A 27,303-nucleotide genomic window follows, 5' to 3' on the forward strand; every position below is an offset into this window, starting at 1 on the left:
ATTTTAGAAGGTCTGTTGTACAGTTGCAGTTGGAGCTAGGGTTTCTGCTTCCAAGTGCCATCCAAAGAGGAAACTGCCTGTTAATCACCAACACTGGAAGCCACGCAGGCATTTGTTCCAAGGAAACAGAGCAGTAAGTCTCATTATCCCTGTTTCTTTGAGATGTAGCGTCCTAATGGGTTGCCTTCTTCCCTGCTGTGGGCACTGGGATTTTGACCTGGGGAAGCAGCTGCTAAATTTCATTCCACCTATGATTCTGTCAGCTCAGGGACCTGCAGATTTTTAGGGCAGAGAGAGGGCTGCAGGTGCTGTTCCTATGTGGACGGCACATCATTAGACACTGTGGTAAGTAGAGGTGCTTTCTGTAAATCAGGGTTTTTGTTCATTCAAGGAGTGAGAATTCCATCCAAACAACAAAATAAATAATTAATACTGCAAAATGAGGCAAGCAGAAGGTTAGAGTAGAGTTTCCTATACTACAGCTTGGATTCAGTCTCTTTGTATGCCCCCGCTCTTTATCACATTGCCTTATATAAGATGTTAGTCACTTCAGCATCCAGATAAAAGTTTATCACAGATATATTTCGTTCGTGCATGGGTAATCTCAGATCGTGCCATGGGTACTTCTAGTGCTACTTTCATGGCAAGTGTTAGGGCTGCTCTGTTGAGTGGATTAAAATAAAGGTTATAGCAGGGTGGGGGGAAATGAAAAGAGTCCTCCTAAAGAAATTCATAATTTTGTCATCTACTCTTATTGGTACTGCATGGCCTTGTATGAGGACATCTAAATTCTTGTCTCTGTTTATGCTGATACTAGATAAGAGGCACAAGCATGAGGAAAAATCTAGAAAATAAATCCAGGAGAAAAGGTTGGAAAGACAGGTATTTTGCCTATAGGGCAGACTGAGGAAGACACGAGTCTTTAAATATGTTAAAAGGGGATGCTATTGCTTGCATAGGGTATGACTGGGGAAAGTAGCGGTGAGCTTGAATTGCAGCAAATCACAGAACAGTTAGAGTTGGAAGGGATCTTAAAGATAATCGAGTTCCAACCCCCCTGCCATGGGCAGGGACATCTCCCACTAGAGCAGATTGCTCTAAGCCCCATCCAGCCTGGCCTTGAACTCTTCCAGGGATGGGGCATCCACAGCTTCTCTGGGCAACCTGTTCCAGTGCCTCAGCACCCTCATGGTAAAGAATTCCTTCCTAATATCTAATGTAAATCTCCCCTCTTTCAGTTTAAAACCATTACCCCTTGTCCTATTGTTACACTCACTTATAAAGAGTCCCTCCCCATCTCTCCTGTAGGCACCCTTCAGGTAGTGGAAGGCCGCTATCAAGGTCTCCCCAGAACCTTCTCTTCTCCAGGCTGAATAACCCCAACTCTCAGCCTGTCTTCATAGGAGAGGTGCTCTAGCCCTCTGATCATCTTTGTGGCCCTCTTGTGGACCAGCTCCAACAGGTCCATGTCCTTCCTGTGCTGAAGACTCCAAAGCTGGATGCAGTACTCCAGGTGGGGTCTCACCAGAGCCGAGTAGAGGGGCAGAATCACCTCCCTTACCCTGCTGGCCATGCTTCTTTTGATGCAGGCCAGGATACAGTTGGCCTTCTGGGTTGCCAGCATGCATTGCTGGCTCATGGTGAGCTTCTCGTCCACCAACACCCCCAAGTCCTTCTCCTCAGGGCTGTTCTCAATCCATTCACCCCCCAACCTGTATTTGTGCCATGCCAAAGGTGCAGGACCTTGCACTTGGCCTGGTTGAACTTCTTGAGATTTTCACAGGCCCACCTCTCAAGCCTGTCCAGGTCCCTCAGGATGGCATCTCTTCCCTCCAGCATGCTGACCACACCACACAGCTTGGTGTCATCAGCAAACTTGAAAAAAAATGAGACTTAGATTAGAAGCAACTTGCTAAAGTGAATCAGGAGAGGACAGTGTCTGAGGCATGGGTGGGACCTCTGATGGGAGGCTTCTGAAGGCAGGCTAACATCTGAGGTCTGGTTTCTGCACAGCTAGTCCTGCCTGGGGAAGGGGTGGATGAATGAAAAGGTGGCTGCTTTCAAGGCAGCTGGTCTGGCCCTTAATAGACACGGGACCAGAGAAGTCCCGATCTGAAGAAATCTGTCTTGCTGCTGGTGTTTCTGACACATGCTACCTGTACATATCAGCTGGCGAACCCAACCAGCTTACCTTTCTCCAGGAGGTTTCCTAAGTAGCAGTGCTTAAAATGCCTGGGGTAACAATATGGCTCCAACTTATTTCAGGACATCTTAATGATTATTTACAATAATATTCCATTTTATTACAAAAATTCATTGTTTGTCCCGTATTTTCCAAGAAGAGGATTATTTCTCATGATTAACAGATGCTTAAATTGGTGGGAGGGAAGGAGAGGAGAAAGGAACATAATTAATAATATTGAGTCAATTGCTCATTGCTGGCAGGTAACTGATGGGGGACCATGGGTGTATCAGGTGTTACTAATAGCTTGGCTAGAATATGTTGCATGGAAAGCTGTTCAGCTTCACGCTAGCATATGTTGTGCTTCACAGTCGAGAATAATTTTCTTCCCCCTCCCCCTTTCTGCCTTCATTCTGGAAACTTGGCTAAGATGGGGGGGCAGCAGAACCTCAAAATATTGCATGCCACATTTTATAAAGGGCAGTGCAAGAATTCCTGAGTAAATCACCTTATTCAGGGAGAAACCTCTTATCATTGCATGGGACATGTCCTTACTCTCCAAGGCGGAAAGTCACACTTTTGTCTTTCTTGCCTTCTTCACCATCTGGGTGCCAGGGATTGGTGTTGACTGATGCTGTTGCCTTTGAGCCCGGGCTCTAAGGAGGTCACATTATCAATTTAATGCAGGTTGACTCAAAATAACTATTATAATATGCCTCATCAGTGAGCTGGTTTATGACTGTTTATGGTTTATGTTTTCATCCCATCTAGGTTCTTCAGCATCCAACCAACCTGAAGCTGCTCTAGTCTCACTTCTTTTTTTCCTGGCAGGTCTAGTTTTATTCATTCTCCTCCCACTTTTTTATTGTGCTGTGTGAAGACCACAGTAAAGATCACAAAGCAAATTTTGATGAATCACTTGCTTATATACCACAATAGTTCACACCTAACCCCTGAATATTCCTTCCAGTCAACCCCTTTACTCTCTTGCATCTTATAGGCTATGCATCCGGAAGGAAGGTAGAAAAGTGTCTGATTAAATGTTTAAATTCCTCATGTAGCAAACTGAAAAAGACAGTTTGGTATAGCTCTGTGGTTCTGCCTCCTCCCCATGCAAGGAACTGAGCACCCTGGGGCTGCTGCCTTTTCCCAAGAAAGATGAAGGATCTGAAGTCCAGCAATCTTTTGGCTTATGCCTGTAACTTCCTTCAGCAATGCCTCCTGGTTTGACAACTGCAAGTGGGTAATGAAGACCAAAAGAAGCACAGCACCAAAGCAGACTTCCAGCTAGGCAGGGCTGGGAGAAGAGCTGTTGCATATAGTTTCAGTCAGGTCTGGAGAGACTGGTTTTTCTCTGTTGCTGAGGTTGTTGGGTGCAAGTCTTTTCTTGATGAAAAACAAGGCATTGCTTTGAAAATATGTCTGTGGTGTTACCCTATGTTTATATACAGGTATTTTGAGCCCCTGGGGTTCTTGTTCTCATGGTTTTGTTCAGAGCTCCCACAAGCAAGGACTGTCTCAATATGAAAAGAAAAAGAGAGAACTTGGTAATCACTTTCCAACTGCAAGAGCCCTAGAAAAAAACCCTCATGATTAAAACCACAAGCACTGGCAACACAGTGTTGGAAAAGTTGCTTCTCTGCAAATCCCGCAAACTTCCTGTTCTAGGCTGCTAGGCAAACCCTTTCCTGGATTCAGATCTCTGCTGTTGATTCATTTCACCTTGCTCAAAAGAAATGGGTAATTGATAGCAGCAATTTTAGATCTCCAGCAGAAGTATCCATGCTAGCAGAACTTTTCCTGTCCTTCCCGCTCCACGGTGGGCTGCTACCCATACGGAGTGCCTCACTGACTCACAGGGGCACTGCAAAGATCAGGGTAGATCTGGGGCAAAGGGATGTAGGGAATAGCTGAAACATCTCCTCATAAGCCAGGAGATTGCTGGTATCTCATTGCCAGGAACAGGAGAAAGAAGTGGTCAGAACTTTACCCTTTGGAGGAGAAAGAAGGACAGAGTGAGCCAGGGGACCACCTGCCTGCCAGGAAATGCCTCAAAGAACAGTTCTGATTAAGGAATGCCGCCTTGCAAAGGGTGATGAGATCAGATCCTAACAGAGGCCCATGCTGATTCCATGAGGAGTATGCAACAGCCAAATGCAAGGCCAGAGAGCAGCTGCAGCCTGGGCAATGGGTCTCAGCATCAGTGAGCTGATGGAGGAGAGCCATAGCAAGCCAAGATCTGCCCCACTGCATACTCAGTGCTGCAGAGCAGCTTCACCACATGCCAGAGAGGCAAGCTGATCCCTGGGGCCAGTGCTGAGCTGGAGGTGGCAGGTGACCCAGTACCCCTGGGAGCCAGTGGGGTTGTTATGAGGGTGGGTCTTCTCACAGTCTGCTCCTTGAAGTGTCTGCAGGTCCCTCCAGCTTTCTTGAGGGATGCCTAGCTTCTCAGGGTGTCTGTTGCTGCCTTTCTTTGAGCTGCTGCAGACAAAGTAACCTGAACCTAGCAGGAATTGGTTAGTTGCACAACTCTTTATAAAAGGAGCATAGCATCAGCTGGTTTGTGTCCTCTTTGCTTTGGCCAGGGGTGTGACTCCTGGATAGTGTTGTTTCTGGTAAAGATGATGGCAGGTAAGTGAGGCTACATGGCCCAACCTGTCCCTGCCATTATGGGAAGCTTCATGAATAGATCCTGGATGGGTGGACTTCTCAGGGTGGTGGACCTAGTCTTGGTGTCTCACCTGATGTCTTGTAGGCATTTGCCATAGTTTCTTTTGCAATCTGTTCTTTCTGTGCATTTTCTTTAAGTATTTATGCTTTCTTGGGAGGGCTGTATCTTATAATCTCCATTCCCTTTGCTTTTACCATAAACTTGGGATTTGCTGCTATACATAAGCAGTATTGGGGTACTGCCATAGAACCAGCCACTTGTCCTTATAGCATGTGAAAAATCACAACAGGTAGACCCTAAATGGTTAAATTTTATAAAGTACCAAAATCTATTGAAAATAAAATAATCCGAATGGGAAAAGGGAATCAACTTGGGGATTAGTCATTACTGAGTAGGATTTACAGAGGAGTAAAACTAGCGCAAAAATGTAAACTAGCTTTGCATCCACCCACCATACCATGTTTACTTGCTAAGAAACACCAAGCAAGAACCAGTAGGCACATAATTTGATTTACCTCAGCAAAGGTCCATGGGTCAAAATAATCTTTCAAAAGAATGACATCTCAGACAGGAGATGTACATGCCTGAGCTGGGAAAGACCTCCTTACAAATGTAGCACCCATGGGTCCTTTCACCACCTGGTGAAAAGTCCTGCAGCCTTTGCCCAGAGCTCTGTCCACACATCTTGGTATTACCTGTGTGGTCGGTCTCCAAGAGATGTTTCTCAGGGATTGTTGCAGTCAAAAATATTTTCCAGATATACCGGAAGCTATACTCTTTTCCTTCCTGTTGGCGCAAGGCAGATCAGATACTCGCCTATGGACAGTACTACAGCATTGATGAGGCTGTGTACAGATGCACTACCCCATGGAAGGCTTCCTTCCCTCTGATACAGCCCTTGGCAGTAAGGATGCAGATTAAACCCCCTGTGTCCCAACAGCCTTCTCAGGTACTCCTCTGACAACCCTCTCCAAGCCCCAGCCACCTCCCAACAGATGGCAGCAGCCTTTCACCCTGCCAGTGCATGAGGCTTCACACCTTGCACAAGGATGATGCTTGCATACGGCAATTTTTGGGATGTTTTTCATCCCTAGTCAACCAAAGACCTTTGTTTTCCAGGCAAATGTAATCTGATAAAGAGATCTCAGTACCTTGGCTGCTCTTGGTCTATTCTGTATCTTTTCCCATGGCCTTAATAAATACCTCTTCTTTTTTCTGACAGCAACGTACTGTTAAGTCAAGTGAAGCTTGCTTACAGCCCCAGCTTTGGGAGTCATGTGAGGATGGGAAAGTCCTGGTTTACATTAACCCTCCTCCCCACCAAGCCTCATATTTCCTGAGAAAAATTTGATAGCAGGGACCCAGTACCTACAGCCTTATATGCCAGAAGAGGAACAAGAAGAAACCAACTGTTGAACTCATGTTTTACTAAGTTTTATATTTCTGAAGCATGCTCATGCTTTTGTAGGACTTGAGTAGGATCAGCTTTTGAAGGTAGGGTTTATCAGCACTAACGTTTGTCCTCTTCCCCTCCCCTCCTACTACTGCCCATAAATCCATTTCTTCTCCCTCTTGTATTTTTTGCTTCAGAGCTGCCTTTTCCTCTCCCCTTTGCATGACTAGGAGAGTTTCTGCTTTCTTACTGTGATCCTCTCTACCTGTTCCTTTAGTCTGACACCTCTTCACAGAAGGCAATGGAAGGATGAGAGAGGTCCTCTTGTTAGAGACCTCAGCACTGGTGCTGTAAGAGTAAAAGCCATAGGCTCCAGATAATTCGTAAAGTTTTAGATACATTTTCCCCCTAATTTAAAAAAAATAATTATGCCAAGCCATCTGTTGCTAATGTAAAAAAAGATGTAAATAGATGATACATAGTGTACAGAGTGTCACATGAGTGCTCCATCTGCTGTGGGGAAAGTCACCACTCCCCAGCAACAACACTGGGTGCTGAAGTGCAATCCAGGGTTTGGAGCAGCTTTAGGTTTTACAAAGGCATAATCAGCTCCAAAGGCTGCCCTGAAATGAAAGCAACTCAAACAAGAGTGGATGGTGTAGATCTCTGCAAATCAATCCTTCCTCCCTGTTTTTCTGACAAGTAGCAATTTTGGCTGTGCTGGGGACAGGGTAAGTTATACCTTTATGCTTTTGTTTCAGACTCTTTGCAAACTCAGGGATCCTGCTTTCTTACTTCTGTTTTCAAGCTTTACCTGGCAGCCAGAAAACTATCAAGCTGTATCTCTTTACTTAATGACAGCAGAAGGCTCCCAAAACATCAAAGTAATTGGGAATTAAAGTGGCAGGTGAAACTCAGCTTTGACGAACATGAAGTAGTGTGCATGGGGCAACAGCAGCCCTTGCCATGGCTGCAGACTGATGGACTTCACGTCAGCTGTTGCCACTCAATAAGGAACCCAGGATGTTCTGTGAATGGTTTGATATGCCCAGTAGTGGTCAGAAAAGGAAACAAAAGTTTGGGAATTACAAGGAAGGGAAATAAGGTAAGTAATAAATTCTCTGGTGTGTCTGCATCACGAGCCCTCCACCTACTTCTGATCTCCCCATCTTAAGATGGGTGCAGTTACAGGACAGACTCCAAGGAGCTGGAAGTATGGAACAGCTCTGTGCCAGGACATGGCAAAGGTACTAAGCCTCTTAGGTACTAAGAAGGTACAGCAGAGGAGAATTGCAGGGTTTGGAAGGGACCTTCAGAGATCGTCTAGTCCAACCCCTTGCCAAAGCAGGTTCACCTAGAGCAGGCTAGACAGGAATGAATCCAGGGGGGTTTTGGAATATCTCCAAAGGCAGAGATTCCACAGCCTCTCTGGGCAGCCTGTTCCAGTGCTCTGGCATCCTCAAAGTAAAGAAATTTTTCCTCAAGTTAAGGTGGAGTTTTCTATGTTCTAGGTTGTGCCCGTTGTCCCTTGTCCTGTTGCTGGGCACCACTGAAAAAAGTCTGGCCCCATGTTCTTGACACTTGCCCTTTAGATATTGATAAGCATTGATAAGATCCCCCCTCAGTCTTCTTTTCTCTGGGATAAACTGACACAGGTCTCAGCCTTTCCTCATAAGAAAGGTGTTCCATTCCCTTGATCATCTTCGTAGCTTTCCTCTGGATTTCTCCAATGGTTCCCTGTTGTTGAACTGGAGGACCAAGAACTGAACACAGTACTCCAGATACTCCAGATATGGCCTCACCAGGAAAGAGTAGAGGGAGAGGATGACCTCCATCGACTGGGATAAACTGACACAGGTCTCAGCCTTTCCTCATAAGAAAGGTGTTCCATTCCCTTGATCATCTTCGTAGCTTTCCTCTGGATTTCTCCAATGGTTCCCTGTTGTTGAAGTGGAGGACCAAGAACTGAACACAGTACTCCAGATACTCCAGATATGGCCTCACCAGGAAAGAGTAGAGGGAGAGGATGACCTCCATCGACCTGCTTGCCACACTCCTTTTAGTATACCCCTGGACACCACTGGCTTTCTTGGCCACAAGGACACACTGCTGCCTCACAGTCAAGAAGTTGTTGAGACTCCCAAATCCCTCTCTGCAGAGCTGCTTTCCAGCCGGTCAGCCCCTAACCTGTACCAGTGTACAGGGTTATTTGTCCCCAGGTGCAGCACCCTACACTTGGCCTTGATTAATTTCATGAGGTTCTTCTCTGCCCAAGTCTCCGGCCTGTCCAGGTCTCACCGTATGGCAGCACGTATGGCAGCCTTCTGGTGTGTCAGCCACTCCTCCCAGTTTTGTATCATCAGCAAACTTGCTGAGGGTACATCCCATCCCTTCCTTCATCCAGGTCATTGATGAATAGATTGAACAGGACTGGACCGAGTACTGACCCCTGGGGAGCACCACTAGCTATAGAACTCCAACTAGACTCTGCACGGATCACAAACCATCTGAGCTCTGCCATTCAGCTGGTTCTCGATCCACTTCACTGTCCTCTCATCTAACCCACGCTTCCTAAGCTTACCTATGAGGACATTATGGGAGACTGTCTCAAAAGCTCTGCTGAAGCCAAGGTAGACAACATGTACTTCTCTCCCCTTATCTACCCATCATAGAAGGCTATCAGGTTGGTCAAGCATGATTTCCCCCTGGTGAGCCCATGTTGACCACTCCCAATTACCTTCTTTTCCTCCATATGCTTAGAGATGACATCCAGGATGAGCTGTACCATCACTTTTCCCAGGATGGAGGTAAGGCTGACTGGTCTGTAGTTCTCCTTCATGCCCTTTTTGAAGACTGGTGTGACATTGGCTTTCCTCCAATCCTCAGGCACCTCTCCAGTTCTCCGTGACCTTTTCCAAGATGATGGAGAGCAGCTTTGAAATAACATTTGCCAGCTCTCTCAGCACTCATGGGTGCATCCCATCAGGGTCCATGGATTTGTGGGTGTCAGATTTGCCTAAATGATCTCTAAGCCGCTACTCTGCGACGGAGGGAGGGTGTTTCTTACTCAAGGCTCTCTCTCCTACGTCCAGGGTCTGGGGCTGCTGGGGGGTGGCCTTAGCAGTAAATACTGGAGCAAATTCAGTAACTGTGCCTTCTCTGCATCCTCCAGCACCAGGGCACCTACATCAATCAGCATCAGGCCCACATTTTCCCTAGTCTTCCTTATTCTGCTGATGTATTTGAAGAAACCCTTCTTATTGTCCTTGACATCGCTTGCCAGGTCCAGATTGGCCCTAGCCTTCCTTTATATATCCCTTCGTACTCTGACAACACTCCTGTATTTCTCCCAAGTGGCCCATCCCTTTTTCCACATTTTGTAAACTACTTCTTCCATCTGAGTTTATTCAGAAGCTCCTTGCTCATCCATGCATGTTTCCTGACTCCTTTGCCTGATTTCTTGCTTCTAGGCATGCACCAATCTTGAGCTTGGAGGAAGTGGTACTTAAATATTAACTAGCTCTCTTGCACCCTGCTTCCTTCTGGAGCCTTGGCCCCTGGGGTTCCTTTAAGCAGGTCTTTGAAGAGACCAAAGTCAGCTCGCCTGAAGTCCAGGGTTGTAATTCTACTTTTTGCCCTGCTTCTTCCATGCAGAATCCTGAAATCCACCATCTCATGGTCACGACAGCCAAAGCTATCCCCAGCCTTCACATCCCCAACCAGACCTTTGTTTGTTAGTACAAGGTCCAGCAGAGCACCTCTCCTCCTTGGTTCCTCCACTGCTTGTGTCAAGAAGTTATTGTAAATTCTTTGCAGAAATCTCTGGATGCATGCCTGGCTATGTTGTCTTTCCAGCAAATGTCAGGGTGGTTGACAGGGCCTGTGATCATGAGGCTGCTTCCAGCTGACTGTAGAAGCCCTCATCGACTTCCTCTTCCTGAACCGGTCGTTTACCAGTAGTAAACACCCACAACAGTGTCTCCCATATTAGCCTGCCCTTTAATTCTTACCCATAAGCTCTCAGCATGTTCTTCATCCACCCTTAGGCAGAGCTCGCTACATTCCAGTTGCTCTCTTACATAAGGAGCAACTACACCACCACCGCCCACTGGTCTGTCTTTCCTAAAAAGTGTGTAGCCATCCATGATGGCATTCCAGTCATGCAAGCTATCCCACCATATCTCTGGAATTGCAATGAGGTTGTTGCCCTGCAACCACATACAGACCTCCAGTTCTTCCAGTTTATTCCCCATATTGCATGCATTGGTTCACAAGCATTTCAGAGAGGCAGTCGAGTGTGCAGGTTTCCCTAGAGGGGTAGAAGGGGATCCACCACAGTCATTCATGCCCTTGAGGTGGCTGGCTTTCTGGATCTCATCTTGGGAGCCAGCTAAGGAACATTTGTCCCTGTTCTGGTTGGCCTGGCTTATTCCCCAGTTGGCTAAGTTGGCGTGAGCATTGCCACCCTGGACCCCACTCTCAAGTCCTCCAGTTTAAAGTCCTCCTTACCAAGTCGGCCGGCCTGCTGACGAAGGTCCCCTTGCCACTTCTAGACAGGTGGATCCCATCCCTCTCTAACAGGCAGTGTTCATTAAAGAACATCCCGTTGTCATAAAAACCAAAACCCTCACTATGGCACCAACCACATAGCCAAGAGTTGATATGCATTATCCATCCATTTCTGGATGCTCCCTTTCCTCCAACTGGGAAAATGGAGGAAAATATAACTTGGGCGCCAATTTTTTTCACTTGCACCCCCAGGGCTTTATAATCTTTCTTAATTCTGCCCAGGTTCTGGCTTGCAGTGTCATTCATGCCTACATGAAAGAGTAACAAGGACTGGTAGTCCATGTTCTTGACAAGTTGTGGCACCCTCTTGGCAACACCTTTAACCTTAGCTCCTGGAAGGCAGCATACCTCAGTGACTCCCTGTCAGGACGGCAGATGGGTGCCTCAATGCCCTTTATCAGGGAGTTGCCTGCTACTGGCACTTGTTGTTGTTTTTTACCATATCTACTGTGTGCTGCTGGAATGTGAACAGGGAAATGACGATTCACTGCTTCTCATGCCACCAGGTCTAACACCTCACGGAGTTAGCAGAGAATAGGTCCTAAGCTCAGTGAAATAATGAGCTGCTTCACAAGCTGCACGGTTAACTTCTGCTGCCAAAGCTGGTGACATCAGGAGTTTGTAACATCAGCAGCTTCTGAAAGCTTCTAAACAAATCCGTGACACAAGTTCCATGGGAACTGTTAAATGTGGAGGCCCCAGAGCAACCCTCCCATCCAAAAGTTCCCAAATGCTCTTCAGCAGGAGAGGGAAGAAGATCTTTTATCCCACCTTACTCTTTTCTGAAGTGCTGGCTGCTGTCAACCAGGGAGCTTGTGTCAAATGGCCCCACGGACCAGCAGTTTCCCGAAGTCTGTTATCATGTTTTCAGCTTGCAACAGATTTGGGACCACGAGGGAGTGAAAAGAAACAGACAAAAATCCTTTGCATTACTCTGCAGGAAGCACTGCTTGGTTGAGAAAATGACCTCCTTCCCCACAGTACCAACAGCCCTTCCTCCCCCAGGGTTCTCCCTCGGGGCGTGTGGGATGGATGCCTGCAAGGGCAGGATTTTTCCCTGGGGCAGAACCTGTTCTGCCATGGCCTTTGTGCAGCCCAGAGGTGGTGAGAAAGACAACGGCACAGGGAGTGGGGCAGGTTGTGTTGGCTGGACCTCACGTGGGGCTCCCCACAATGTGGTCTCCTCCTACCCCCAGCAGATACTGCAGGGAGGAAATATTCTCCAGTCCAGGGATGGAGGGCGAACCATCCCTCAGGGAAATAAGAGCATTTCTCTTTTTTTTTTCAGGTGCTGGAGAGTATAATTCTGCCCCTCTTCATTTCCAGAGGGTCCAAGAGGTTTTCCTCCAGGGATACAACTGTACATTAACAGCTTTTCACCCCTGAACACAAAGGTGGTGACTAACACGATGTGGATTTTCACAGTGAAGGGATAAGTGGGAGAAAACTGAGAAATGTATGAAATCTTTTCAGAGAGGGGCAGTTTCAAACACAAGGTTGCCTTTGTGTTCCCTGCCTGGCCTGGAGCCAGGGGTCCTTTGTCCAGTGGTTCCTGGTGCTGGGGGGCACAAGGACACAGACACATCACGACACCCACTTCTGGGGCCATGACAGCCGTTACCACCAGGATGAAGCTTCCCCTGTGCTACCAAATCTGTCTGAGGAAGCAGGATACACACAGGTTTTGCAAACAGCAAAACCAGGTCCAAAAAAGGAAGAAAGTCACCCTTTCACTGCAACCGGAACATTGCTGATCCAGACTGAGCCCAAGTTTTGCTATTTCTCAGAAAAAGACACTACAGAATACAATTTTCTGCCTTTTAAATCTGATCCCTTGAAGGTCTAACTCTTCCTAGTCCAGTGCTTTTTTGGGGGGAGGAGAGGGACAAGCAGGGTAGTGATGAATGATCTGCCCTTGTACCTTACCAGGTAGCAGAAAGGTTTTCAGCTGGGTGGATCATGGAACACTCAATGCCACAGACCCAGCAGGAGGTAAATGCAGTTTGTTTGATCATGCAGTAAGCAAACAGTAGGTTTGGAGGCTCAAGATGGGATCAGGAGCTGGCTCCAGCTTGTGTTACTTTCCACTCCAACCTTCCCAGCCGGAGCTCAGTGATGTGCAGCTCCTGCTGAAGACGTGGAGGAGGAGAGACAGCACAGGAAGGTCTTTTCCCTCCCTCTTCCTGCTTGGAAAGCTGCTTCTCAGAGGAACAAGGCAGCAGACCAGAGGCAGGTGAACCACCTCCAAGATTATGCTCATACATGTGCTTGGAGGGCATTTAGGCATTTAGTGTAGACCAGCTGTGACTGGCCCACTCCTGTTTTTCACCTTTTATGGCTGCTTGAGAGGTCCCAATGGCCCTGGCTTTGCATTTCTGTCCTCTGCATGGCTGAGAAAACAAGTAGTGCCTTGTCTCCACTGGACTTCTCCACCCTTTGCTGGCTGCCTTTCAGTTATCTGCCAAAGTGCATTACAGGCAAATATTTGCTCTGTGGCCTCAGACGCTACCTCACTCCTGTTTGCCCAGGTTCTCACTTCAGTGCCCTGAACATTGTGCCTCCTCCGCCCACACCCCCGGGGTGTTCAAACAGATACCGAACCAGAAGGGCACGGTATCCCTCCCTGGGCACTGCCCTCCTGCCTCCCCACCTTCCCCAGCCCTGGCAAAGGTGGAGGAGGAAGAGATGACACAGGGACAGAGATGACCAAGCTGTCGAACCCACCTTTGCAACAAGCGTGTCCTGGCCAGCCATGCCCAGCACAGGAAGCAAAAAGAAGGGGGAGACACCAGGCCTGCTTTCCGTGGACTATTGTGTAAATCCTAAGCCCCTGTGCTGGGACTCTGGTCTCTACTGCAAGCCCAGACGAGTGGAGGCCTGGGGCTGCAGCTTTTTCACTGGCCTGCAGGTGCCTTGTGAGCAGAACTGTCTTTTGGGAGGGAGGGCTGCATTTAATTACGTGCGTAGATTTATTCCACCAGGCTGTGCTTCCATGAAGAGATTCAAGCTAGATAAAATGGTTAGTTGTGGACCATGAGGAGTGGTGTGCCTGAAACAGCCTGGCAGGCCACCCGGGTCTCCCCTCAGCGAAATTGTGCAATTAAGGCAGCTGCAGGTCCATCCTTCCCGTGACTCTCTCAACAGAAGGTTCCTCAGTTTGGCTGGGTACCTCTTACTCCCCTTGGAAGAGCCCTGATCTAGTGAAAAATGAAGTTCCCTGTACTCTTTTCTCCTTTTTTTTTGAGGAGCTCACAAGTGCAAAGCCTCAGAAGTGCAGCCAGGTCCTTCCTAATACACAGCAACGGGGCAAAGACGCCTGAAGTGCTCCCTGTGTGTCATGACAGCAACGATGGCCCTGATGCACCTGGGGCAGTTTAGGCAGGGCTAACACCAGCGCTGATGCAGACCCCAAGAACTATAGGTGTGGAGCAGTGGCTTTGCAGAAGGCCCCACATGATTTCAATTTGGCCAGCACGGGGGAAGAAGAGCAACCGGAGTGGTCAGGCTACAGCTGCTGCAACAGTTCCTGGCCGGGCAGACACAGTCTGCTCCAGGATGCCTGCTCGGAGGAGGCGGTATGGCTGCTGCAATGGAGTGAGGCAGTACAAAAGGGGAAATACCATGCTCCAGCCTGGCCCCCAGCGCTGTGGTGCCCCAGCAGTAATGACTACCAGTCTCTTCAAGAAGGAGGGACTCACCTTCCTGCAGCTTCTTGCAAAGCTGGTGCATGCAAGCGAGGAATCAGAGTGTGTTTTAACACAGCAGTGCCAGCGTGCAGCTTGACACGCAGTGAATTCTGCACTTCAAGCAATTTCTCTTTCTAGCCCAGTACATTCTCTTCACATAAATGCAATGCAGCCCGGTTAGAAAGCCTCTCCTGGTTTTGGCTTTCAAAAGGAAAGTACTGATGCTAATTTTGAAAGTTGAAGGGAAAAGGAGTGAGGGCAGGAGGTGGCTGTGCATCAATCCCAGCTGCACAGCACAAGGGGCACTCCCCTGGGCCACACTTTGCCAATCTGTCATTTCCTGAAAATGACAATGAGTCACATTTGCCCCGTGTCTCATTTAAAGAAACTGAAAGTATTAACCGGTAAGGCATTGGGAAAGGTTTGTCATGAGTCATGCTGCCAGAGCCACAGCTACGCAGGCACTGGAAAGCCCACACGGCTTTTCCAAGCAGTGGCCTATGGGCAAGTGTCCCTTAAAATCTCCAGAGTCTGTGATCAGTGAGACCCCAGCACATTCAGAAGGGCACAGGGCAATCCAAAGGGGATATTGAGGGTTGAAGAAGTTCAATGATCGAATAAAATGGCCAGTCATTTGCACAGCTGGGTTTTGGCTTGGGTCTGTCTTAACTAGAGTGCATGCTCTCAGGTAGTCTAGAAACAGACTTCAGAATAGTCAGTGAGCAAGCATTTTGAAAGAGAAATTATAGATGAGGAGGGGCAGTTGTTAATCTCCCAAGATCAACACAGCTGGCCAGCACCTGAAGTTATATTTCCATCTTTCCTCAAAAGAATACAGTGAGGAGAGAAAAAAGCTGGAATACACACACACACACCCCCTAAGCCAATTCTTACTTAATATCCAACTGCAAACGCTGGAGAGCCTTGCCCTGTGGCAAAACAGCAGAGGTAATCTGGCACCTCTGTAGTGCTTTCTTAATTACCTTCAAGTTGCTGATTTTCTAAAGCCTGTTTTGGGGAATAGTTACAAGTCTCCCCATGCTGGTGTTTTACCCCAAAGCATTTACATTAGTCTCAATTTTCCGTAATTTTCCTTCTGGGATTTTCCTTCATTTTCTCCCCCATTTAAGTATGCTAAACAAAAACCCTCAAGAGAAGCGAAGTCCAAGAGTTCCTTGGAGCCAAGGGGCAAGTCTGCAGAGCCCACCCAAGTTTTTAGGGCCACGTTCTCACTGTGGCTTTAGCCTGGTCCTGACTCACAGACGACAGCACGGCATGCTGACCTTGCGTGCCCACGGCACTCACTTGCCAGGCAGTGTCCTTCCTCTCCAGCTGTGATGGTTGGTCAGTTTGCCAGTTCATGGAACTGAGGTTTTCCTCTTTTGAACACCAAGAGGTGAAACAGCGGAGGGGAACGCTCCTGCCGGTAGGCACTCTCTCTGTCCTTCTCGCTTCAGGAGGGTGTATTCAGCGAGCTGCAGAGCAGAGGAGTACCCCCACACACCTGGGCGAGGAGCGCAAGGAGAGAGGGAGGGGAGCGTGGAGCTGGGGAGGCTGCCAGCTGCAGCCGGCGGGAGCAGATGGAGACGAAGCGTTAGGGTTAGAGAAAAGCAGTGAGTGGGAGGTACTGAAGGAAAGCTCAGGCACAGAGGAAGGATGGGAACGGGGCGCAGAGGAAGGCAAGGAGCTTCTTGCTGCAATTCTGTATAAGCATCAGGACTTGCGGAGCATCTGCAACCCTGGAGGTCCAGCTGTTTGCTGAGAAATTGGGTAATGCAGGGCAACAGCTCTTCCACCATAGAGCACAGGCCATGGGTAGCTGGAAACCTTCTTCGGAGATAAGATTAGCTTAATAAGCATTGCTAAACAGATGCAATGATTGCAGTTAACAACCCATTTCATACTCCTTTCAGTTGGCTCACAGCTCAGGGCCTTGGAGTTGTTCACTGTCCTCTCTGCCAGCCACCAGGAGCAGCAAGCTCCCTGTGGAAGCTGCAGACACACTGCTCTACCAAGTCCAAAGGAAAAAACTTGCTTGACCAAAGAAAAACAAAACCAAAAACCCGCAACAAGCTGAGGAAAGGATGGAGATTGAACCCCAGGCTTATTTAGCTTAGTTATTGTGGTGTTCAGAGCTGATGTGTTGCAGGTTACAAGTGCACAGGAGATGCTAGGTCTGAGCACAACAGGACACTATTCAACACAACACTATGGCTCAGGGAGTGGCTGTCTCTTAGTGGGTCCACAGATTAATAAAAGGTGCAAGGAGATGGTAAGAACTAATGTGACCTGGCTGCCCTATTTGTCTCCTCCTGTACCTCCTGGTCCAGGTTACTTTATTTCTGGAGAATGAGCTTTGAGATGATACCCTTCAAAACTCAATCATTAGGACACATTACCCATAGCAGTCAAACATGAGACATGACACATATCCAGGGAGCTGTGACTGGCCTTTGCAACTTGGACTCTAAGGAATCAGGCCTCCAGCCCTGTCCAACGTCCAGACCACAAGCTGACAGTAGGAAAGAACCTCCATCCATCCAACCACCTCTCTGAACTGACTCACTCCTTGGCTACAGTCTTCAGCTCCCCACCTCCCATGCAGCAGGGTCTTTCTGAAACTGACATTTGAGAACTGCAGCAAAAATGACAAAGGCATGAATTTTGGATTCGGCAGGATGGCTCAGATGATGAGACATCTGCCCAAATGTGCTGAAATCTTGTCATTTACACTTCCTGACCTCATTTACAGTTGGTGGGGGGAAACCCAATGCAACTTGTGTGTCATATCTTGCACATTGCTATGTCACACCAGAGAAAGGGAAAACTTCTAAAAATCACTGTAATGCAGCCAGCTACAGGTGAAACAGAAAGTAACCAGCCCACATGAGGACAAGTGAAAGAAGTTCATAGCTTTTGTGTGTCACTTACTATTTGACTTCTGGCAACTGATGCAATTGCCTGAGGGGCATATGCCAGAACCTGAGTCACCCAGCCTTGAAAGAAAAAAATAGTAGACTGCAAGAGCACCATTGGGCCTTTGCCTCACTTAGTCTAGAAGATGGGCAGTGCCCGGGGGTAAGTGATGACTTGTTGAATTACTACCGAAGGCCACTGGTTTTGGAAGGGCTGTGTCTGTTCCACTCTTGCAAGTACCCCAGAAACAGAGGGGGAGGAGAAAGTGACCATCTCAGAAGCAAAAAAAATGAACAGAATTCTTCGGGTTATTCAACCAATACAAAGCACCCAGCTTTTACTCCACACCCTGTGGGTAATATAGCACAATCAGTCTGAACTATCTCCTCCCTGAGTACTTCTGAAGGCACCACTCTGAGACACTCAAGGCCAGAAGAACTGAAATCTTAAAGAGAGCAAGCAGATCAGTTCCTGTACCCCATATTCAAAACATTTCTCAATGGAACTAGGCTCTGAAGCTCAGATAGACATCCAAAATCAGCAACAATACCCTCAAGATTCTATCAAAGTGTTAAAGGCTCTCACCATCTTGTTGTTCTGCCTCCCCTCTGTATTTGGTATGGAAAGCACCAAGATTTTTGCAAGAGAGCTGCAGACTGTCCAGGAAGTAATCTGGATTAGAGCAGAGTGGAAATCTGAGAAGGAGTAGTCTGCCTAGCATGTGTGAAACACAGCCTGCAGTCATGCACGACATGGAGATTAAACAGCATTAAGTAACTCCCAGAACACTGAAGGAGGCATGGTTCACATTTAGAAGTCACACTAATCCCACACCAGAATGATTATGTGGTCATAAACCATAAGTGCCAACATATAACAGCTTGAATACACTGTGCTCACAGCTTCCATTTTTTTCCCCTCTCTAACTTCTGCGTGTTTCTGCAATCTTAGTACTCAAACCAGAAGAAACCAGTCCCTCTAGCACTGATTCAGAGTCAGATCTGGAACCTATGCACCCCTGGAGAACAAGCCAGAGTCCAGCCATGTGCTGGGGCGTGAGCTGGTGTAACCAAACACCACCAGCTCTGCCAAGCTCCTCGACTCTTGCTTGAACTTGGCATCCTCAGAGCATTCTTGGTGGGGCTTAGCACTCAGTCCTTCCCTTCGTCACTCAGTTTGGAAGGATGTATCCAGAAGGCAGAGCTGCCTTCCCAGAGCAGGGGAGCTTTCTAACTGGGACTTCAGAAGTGTTTCTAGCACGTGGCAATGTTTACCGAGTAGCTCTCCTGTGGGAATGTGTCAAGACGTAGCAATGAGCAGAAGAATGATCATGGGAAAGAAAAATAGTTGACTTATTCAACAGATTTGCTCCAGATGTGGAGCAACAGCTTAAATGGCAAAAAGTTTTTAATGTCGCTCATTCCTCTGAAACAGAAAAGTCAAGACACGGGCAACTGGAGTCCCATCCCACAGTGCTGACAACTCCCGTCAGTGTTTCCTTAGTAATGGCCTGAAATCTGATGTCACCAGAGCTGGAATTTCTCTTCTCCTCTTTTGCTCTTTTAAAAAGTTTACTTTTTGAGTTGCGTCTGCTCTAGCATATAGGGAAGTTAGCCTGAAGAACAGCATTTTTACAAGAAGAAATTCTTCCTTCCTCATACTTCAAAATATTGATACAATTGCAAGAAGCAGCATATTAAGCATGATTAAAAATACTTTTTAAAAAGCCCAGGTCAACAAATTCTTGTTGGATTTTCCAACAAAATGACAACTATGCCTTAAGCTAACTTTCAAATTTCTTGCTGAAATAATGAAAACACAGCCAAAAATATGAATATAAAGCAGTTTTAATCTTCCTCTAGATATTTATATCAAAGAAATAATACTCATGTCCAAGTACTGTACATACAATATCTTCCTTATAAACTCTTTAGTTTAAAACACATGTACAAAATTGCACATTGCAGTTTGCAAAAAATCATAAATACCTTTTTGCATGTAAACAATTCCAGCACAAGGATCAATGTTATACATTCCAAAATGTTTAAGTGTCTGTTCAGAAACAAACAAAACCAAAAAATTCACTGCGATCTCCACAAAGGTCCTAGTGTTACAAATCAACCATTAACAGATTTCTAACTGATGTACTACACAAAGGGATACATAAATGAGCACAAGGCAAGTCGCCTTTTAGTCGTAAGTACTTAAGACAGAGGCTTGAAATACAATTCTGCTGCCATTTAAACCCATGGTATCCATTCCACGTTATTTAGTGGTAGCAGCACTGAGTTAATTTTTCCAAGATTGCCAATCGCAGTACGCCTTACTTTTAATTCTTAAACAAGTTGGCTACCACTGAACAGTAGGAATTGGAAAATTATTGTAAACACAGTTATCACCGTTATATATTCTGTAAGTTACAGTATTCTTTTAAACACATCACTAAATTAAGAAAATGTTTTACATTTAATCAAGTGCAAGATGCCAACTAATATTGTCCACTTTGTCTCAGAAATAAGTATTTAAATATAATACTATGTAGTTCGTAAAAGTAACATAAAAAAATTACAATGGACATAATCCTCAGTTGTATATTATTAAGCCCTGTAGCTTCTGTTTACATTAAAAGAAAATCACCGTATCAGAAAAAAAGCTGTCAGAAGTGCCCTTGACAAACCTCTCCTGACCAAATCCAGCAAATTAGTAGCTACTGAATTTTGTTTTGTTATTATTACCTCCATCTATGTGCAATGTCCTTGCCAGCACACCTGTTTGAAGTGTTCCCCAAAATAATCAGGTTTAAAAAAAAGGGGAAGTATTTCTGTATCCATACAAAGTTCATTTGTTTTGTTTTTTGTTTTTTGGTTTTTGGGTTTTGGTTTGGTTTGGTTTTTTTTTTTAATCTATTCAAATACAGCAATTTTAAAAAATTCTTCCCCAAGCAGAGATTTTGAAAGGGTTTCTCAGAGGCTTCCTCTGTGCCAGCTAATTTAATAAGGCAGAATAAGAAGGTGCACATAAACCCAACTTACAAGAACCCGGGAAAGGATGTAGGCAGACAACCACCCACCGACTAGTGGCATGTAAGCTGCTGGAAAAGCAAAGCCAAATCTGAACTGCTCTGTCTCCACCTTTCGTTTTGAACAGCTACCCTGAAAAGGAAAGTTTCAGCGCCATGCCTGAAGGCCTGGGAAGAACCAGTTCAGATTTCAGAGCTGTAGGAAGTGGCAGTTTGCTCACACTTCTCCTTTTGAACAGAAAGAGAGCTTGGGGATGCTGGTGGCTACCCAGCAGGGAAGGGCTGGTTCTCCTTTTCAGGAGATCCCTTTGGTCCATTGATCAGCGTGTGGCACAACTGCAAGCCCAATGAGGACCACCAGACTTGTGTGGTCCTAGCAGCAGCCCCAGCCCACAATACTGCAAGGCTTATGACACTGCAGGGCATTCGCCATTTTCTGCATTGCAGAAATTCAGCAAGAACCAGGCACCAGAAGCCACTGAGCGGTTTCAAAGCTGGGTCCTATTGCCCAAAAATTCTCTCCTTTTTAGCTGATGGGAGTTAGTTGCTCTGTTCAACAGGTTCAAAGACGTATGGCTCAAAGAGTGATAGACTTCAACTTGCCCGGTCTGCACCTATCTGGAGCTGCTCCTTTCTCAGGGGGTCTGAGTGTTACAACATCAGCCATCACAAACACCACACAGCACATGTATGGCCTCCTAAACCTCAGAAAGATTTTCAGCCAAGGCAGAAGCTGTGGTAAGAACAAGCCAGCCTTAGATGAACCACTCCAGGAAACAGAAACTGCCCTGGAAGAATGTCCTACAACTCTACAGACTGAAAAACATGGAAAGCTGAAGAGCTACTTCACTGACAATACTTATTCAGTAATACAGACCCAGCTGCCTTTCCTGATAAGACCCTGTATCTGAAGCCTAAGGATTACCTTCAGACATCATAAACTAGAAGTAATCTAACAGATTAACATGAGTTTTAAGGCCCGGGAGCCTCAGGGCCTCTCACAGCACAACTGGCAGCATACTGCCTGCTCTCAAGATCTCTACCCTTCTCTTCTTCTGTCCTTAAGAAGCCAGTAGACCCATTCCTAATTAAGAAGAGAGGGAGTGGTAAGAATCAGTGGCCAGATTTTGGTGGGTGAGAGGCCTATGCAGACTTGCTCATCATTTTCTGTTTGAAAGCCAGGAATTGCACAATACTATATTGCAACACTTATTCCCTTCCCTTTGTCCCCTACAAAGTAGCTAGGCGCAAACCAAAGCAAAATCACTGGTGCAAGTAAGTGTTTACATTGATGGCTCACAAGTCAGAACTGCACTAAGTGTCTCTGTAATTAATGAATAGCACTTTGCAAGAAAGCAAAACAATTCTCCAAGATTTGCTTGTGTTGCATCTTTTGTTCTGGTTTTTTTTGTGTGTGTGTGTGTGTGTTTTTGTTTGGTTTTTTTGTTTGTTTGGTTGGTTGAGTTTTTTGTGGACTTTCTTTGGGGCGGGAGGGAGGAAGAGGGGGAAATGAATGAAGACTGAATATCTAATCTATTACATGTGGATGAATGCTCAAGGGGCTCGCAAGAACTTGTTTTGCTACATGTTGAGCAACACCACATGGGAAAGCCTTGAAATTAGAGCAAATGCTTGAAGACAGGGCGTAGCTGTCCTTGGGAGCTCATCCTTCATGGGCCACATTTTATTAGAGAGCAGACCTTTGCATCATCAGTAAGCATTCAGACCTGGGCTTCACTTGATGACATTTCAGTATGGTGGTTGCCATGGCTTTAAATAAATAAGGGTAAGTGTGAAATTACCAGTCATTGGGCCAAATAGGGAGGGGCAGAGTTTCCAAAGAAGAGAAGTTTAGAAGGCACTTAAGCAGTAGTAACAAAAAACCAAAATAAGCTAAAAAGCATTATGAAGAGCAATCCTAATTTTCTGCCACTTACGCATACAGTAAATATTATCATTAAATACTGTATCAGAGAAAGATTTTATTTCTTCATTTTTAATTACTGTTGCTGATTCCCCCAACTGTCATCCCTATTATCATAGGGAAAGGAATAAAAAAGTGGAGTTTATTACACACTTTTAGCCTGCTGGGAAAGTGGTATCATATCACAGACATACCAGCTTGTGCTGTGATTTCAGTTGCAATGTGTCCAGAAAGACTTTCAAACATTGTAAGGACTTACAGTTACATTTTAGACACTGGCACAAATGGTTTGGACTGGTAATGATGCTTAGGCAGCGTTGTAGGAATCTCTGTTCTGAAGCTGTCATGATGCAGATTGTAAATAGAATAGGCATATATCTATAGATATAGAATAAATAGCTACTTATGGCCATAGCTTACGTGACATGTTATATATAACAAGATTATTTAACCCCACAGTAGTCAGTGTGTTCCCACTATTTCTATCACCATTCTATGAAGGATATTATAAAAGACAGAAAGGTAAAAGCTGGAAGAGACAACTGTTCGACCTCTGGCCCTATTAAGAAGGCTAAGTTTTATAACAGTGGCTTCTACTGGTATCTTTCCCTAGCAGTTACCAGGGAAAGGAAGGAGGGTATCCTAAACATGCTCTCTGGAGCAGTTCATTGACTTTATTCTATGCTACCACATTGCTTGTGTCCCGCATTACATGAAAATCTGGAGATTTATGAAACAGAGGTGTGGGAAATGTTCTCAAGCTCAACATGTTATCCTTTAAAAGGCTCAGCATGAACCACAAGACTACCTTTACAAGCCTTTTTTTAAAAGACTTTTTGTTCTTAAAGGTCAATTTTCCATGTCGGGCAGGAGGGCCCCACATCCCTCAGGGCAGTGGGAAGCTGTCTGGAAGGGACAAGAAAAAGGTATAAAACAGTTCTACAGAGTTCAAGCTACTGGTTATGATTTTTCAAATGTTCAGTCCGTGGTCTGAGAACTGGGTTGCAGTGAGAAGCCTGACTTATAACAGCTTCAGCTTTCTCCGTCCATGACAGAATACCACAATCTCACTGATTGTAACAGAACATTTGCAAGAGATATTTCAAGGTACTTAGCAGAAATATTTTCAAATTTATTTAAACAAATTTCAAGGGAAGAGTGAAAATTTAGAGAAGTAACCAAACTTGCAAAACCAAAACCAAAACAAACAAAAACTGCAACCAAAGATATTTTTTTTTTCCCTGGGGCTGGATGGAGGGTCTGTTACTGATCTCCAGTGACACAGCTCTCCAGACTGCGTGGACCTTATATAGGTGGCTTAGAATTCTACCCTAAACTAGCTCTTAACCTGTTACTTAACAGTATAAGTAAATCTTATCAGCAGCGTGCTAAATATCAGAATCCAGCAGTGTATTAGTGCACAGTGAACTGGTCATATCTATTATCTCCATGTGTTAGCAAGGCTTCATAGTCAACCATCACTCCAAAGCATTCCTACAGCAATCATAATTCCTCCAGAAAAGCCATTTAGCCAGCACACATACTCCTTAAACTATTGCAGACCATGTTTGTTACTAGTACTAGAAATTCAGAGCAAAGCTCAATTTACAGCTAGCTACACTACAGATACAGACCTTCAGATAACAAACAACAGAGCAAACAGCAGATAAGTAATTATTTAGGGTGACTCCCTTGAGAACATTATTTATAATAATCCTCCCTTCACTTTGCAGCAAATTATTACATGTGAACTGCGGGACTCAGATTACCCTAAGGCTAAATGTGACTTTAAAATAAATGATCTTTTTGTGTTAATTTAGCATTGCAGGATTTGACAGTCCTCCAATTTGACTGGAAGTCTCAAAAATCACCTTGCAATCACCCAAAGAATTGCAGCTTAGTTTTCTTCTGGGAGAACTCAACCACGACAAAGGATATGAAGATGACACGTCATGTACCGCTGCAGGTAATAAATTTCCTCCATTTGACCATGCCCTTCTCTACGCGTGCTAGTGTCTGTGCACATCACCTTGGCATGTGTTTGTGGGTATCTGTGTGCTTTAGAAGGATTCGTTTATAAAGTTTAGGTTTGCTGGCTTTTCCCCTATCAGTGGCTGGCACTGAGTTGAGAGGATAGCACCCAAACCAGAACTCCAGCACAAGACCTCATGTTCCCAGCAGGCACATGACCAAGATTCAGCACTTCTGTATCAGTGATACACTTTTGCAAAGGCTACTCAATAGAAAGTTGCATTGCAAAACACAGCGTTGGTGCGAAGATACAGATCCTAGACGGGTTTCCTTCCTCTCCCCACCACTGTTTCCTCAGCAGGACCCTGTGAAGACAGCTACAGCATCGCAGTCTGATTGACCTACATGCAGTGGACTGTTTCAACATCCAAGCAGAGATCCAGTTTGTGACTATGCTGACGCAGGAAGCAAACCTTCTGGTAACTTAGGAAAAGCACTTCCAGACTAAAGCAAGGAGGAAGGATCAGTGCCTGTAGCCAGTCAACAGGATGCTGTCTCAGAGAGCCACCCTCGTTATGAATTAGGTGCAAACATTTCTAGACTCTCTTAGCAACACACAGACACAGCAGCTCTCCACCATGCATTCACCGTTGCCGTGTTTTTCAGAAACCTACATTTATTTTGTCACACACGACCACTTTGCACAGAAGTTCCTTCTGTCCCACCTTGGAGTTACTACCACGCATTACGAGAAGTTTCACAGCATAAACAGCTGCAAGCCACTTCATAGGCAGGATAAAAAAAGAGAGACCTTTGAAACACAGGACAGAAGTAACTGGGAATGAGTAAGACCTCTTGTCTCCCATAATGCACTGCAATGGCCTAAGTCTCCATAAATTCCAATTAAATTCATCAACACTGTCACAGTATAGATTCACCATCTGCAGTAAGGCTAACAACATTGTAAGAAACTTCAGATTCTGCAGTTTGACACAGGAACATTTATCATACTGCATCAGCTACAGCAGACCCTGATGCAGCCCCACAGCAAGTGACTGTGGCATTAGAAAGATCAGTAAATTTTTTTCAGCATTATTGTGCACTGTGAAAGATTTCAGTTCAAGGCTTTTTCTGCTGATACAGGTCTTGTGAAATGTTAAAAATGGTGAATCTCTGGCAGATTTTACTGTCTACCTCTGCTGTAAGATGCACATTCACTGCACACAATACTGATTGGATGAAGCTATCGAAGGGTGTCAAAACAGCCTAGGAACTCTTCAACATTCATTCTCTGTTACAGTAAAACTCCAAATAAAATTCTTGGAAATTGGTAGTGGTTTTGTACATATAAAATATGTACACAGATATGCCATACTCCAATGTGTCTTCTTGCTAAACATAGAAACTAAGAGAATCAAGTAAGGAGAGAGCAAAATTACCCAGCAGCAATTACAGCTGCACGTAAGAATAAACAAAAATGTAACTAATCCCTTTTCTTTTTTAACTTACACTTCAGAAGAAGAAGTACACATAAAATGCATTGAAGAATTACTTATGTTACCAGTAGATGGGGTTTTTTTCTTGCATATTAATTTCAGACATAGAGAAATTTACTCTAAGAAGCTACTGCATTCAAATGGCCAAGAGTCAGGTTATGGCAGCCAAGCCACTACTTTCAGCACAACTAGTAATTCAGACATAGCATGCATCTGTACTTCAGACACCACGCAACAACACTATACAACCATTGGGAAAGTATTATCATGCTATGTAACTGATTAGAAATTAGTTGCCAAATAGAATTTCCACTTTAACAGCTGCAAACTGCAGAATACCTCAGGGCTTAACTTTGGGAGATGACTCCTTTGTCAAAGGTGAGACAGATGCAGTCAATCAGATATTTAAATGAACAAAAAAGGATGCCTCATGACTCTTCCTTCATTAAAGAAATAAGCACGAACCAAGATAACGGAGAACTGTAGTAGGGCCACCCTTTGATCTTGAACAGTGCATGACCAGCAGTAGTAATTTATGACATGGAGTGAAATGTCCAAATCCTTTGAGGTATTTACTTCTTGCAAGACTACCAAAGGCTCATGACAAAAATGTCTCCACCACCACTAGAATCACCCCTCTCAGTAATCAGGACTTCTCACCCCCGAACACCTACGTTTCTCAAAGTATGCAAAGTACTTCTGTTTTGGGAATTGCTCCCTAAGACTGCCAAATGGGCTCGAACTGGAGTCACAGTGAAAGTTGCAACCATTCACCAACCACCCAGACATGTCTGGATACCTTGTGACACTGACAAATTTCACTACCTGTTCTATGCTGGTGAGTAAAGTAAGCAACTTTTCTAGTAGTGGCATCATTTTAATCAGTCGTAGCAGGGTATGCCCCCCGTACTCACAGCAAGCAGGAGCAGATCTGATGGAAGCTCCTCCCTCTGCCCAAGGAAGGAGTGAACAAGACTTCTCTCACCACAAACTCTCCTCCTCCCACTCTCCAAGACAGGAAAGATCTGATAACAATTCAAAGAAATGAAAGTCATTTATGAATCAAACTATTTTGCTGTAGCACCTAAATAGGAAGGCACTTTACATCTAGATCAAGACATCGGCTCAAGTGTATTCTAAATTGGCTGATGAGCAGCAATCAAGATTTGCACAGAAGCAAATCCACCAACCAAAACTGACAAAGGAAGGGATTGCATAATCTTCAGAACAGAAGATACACCTAGGGCAAAGAAACAAAGAGGGATGTTTGTTTGTCATGGGTTTGCACCTGGAATGCAAAACCAGATCAGAAGGGCAAGAAGGCAGCCTGCACATCAAGTCACGAAGTAAGAATCCTTGTAAGGACTAGTGAAAAGTGTGCACAAGTATAAAAAAAACATGGTACAGTTTTGAAGGATGAAGAGTGATGTTTAAAAGCACTGAGGTTCCACTGAAGATAAACTGGGGGGGGGGGGT

General features: G+C 45.4%; 1 protein-coding gene across 1 annotated transcript in view; it reads left to right on the forward strand.

Moving 5' to 3' along the window:
• Positions 1–4,803: 4,803 nt before the first annotated feature.
• LOC106897468 (THAP domain-containing protein 1-like) overlaps positions 4,804–27,303 on the forward strand; it is a 37,128-nt gene continuing 14,628 nt past the window's right edge. Inside the window, exons 1-2 of the mRNA XM_014958094.1 lie at positions 4,804–4,813; positions 5,657–5,802. Coding sequence (XP_014813580.1) covers positions 4,804–4,813; positions 5,657–5,802 — 156 coding nt within the window. The remainder of the gene's footprint in view (positions 4,814–5,656; positions 5,803–27,303) is intronic.

Source organism: Calidris pugnax, unplaced genomic scaffold (genome assembly GCF_001431845.1).
Source record: "Calidris pugnax isolate Ruff unplaced genomic scaffold, ASM143184v1 scaffold317, whole genome shotgun sequence".
Lineage (NCBI taxonomy): Eukaryota > Metazoa > Chordata > Aves > Charadriiformes > Scolopacidae > Calidris > Calidris pugnax.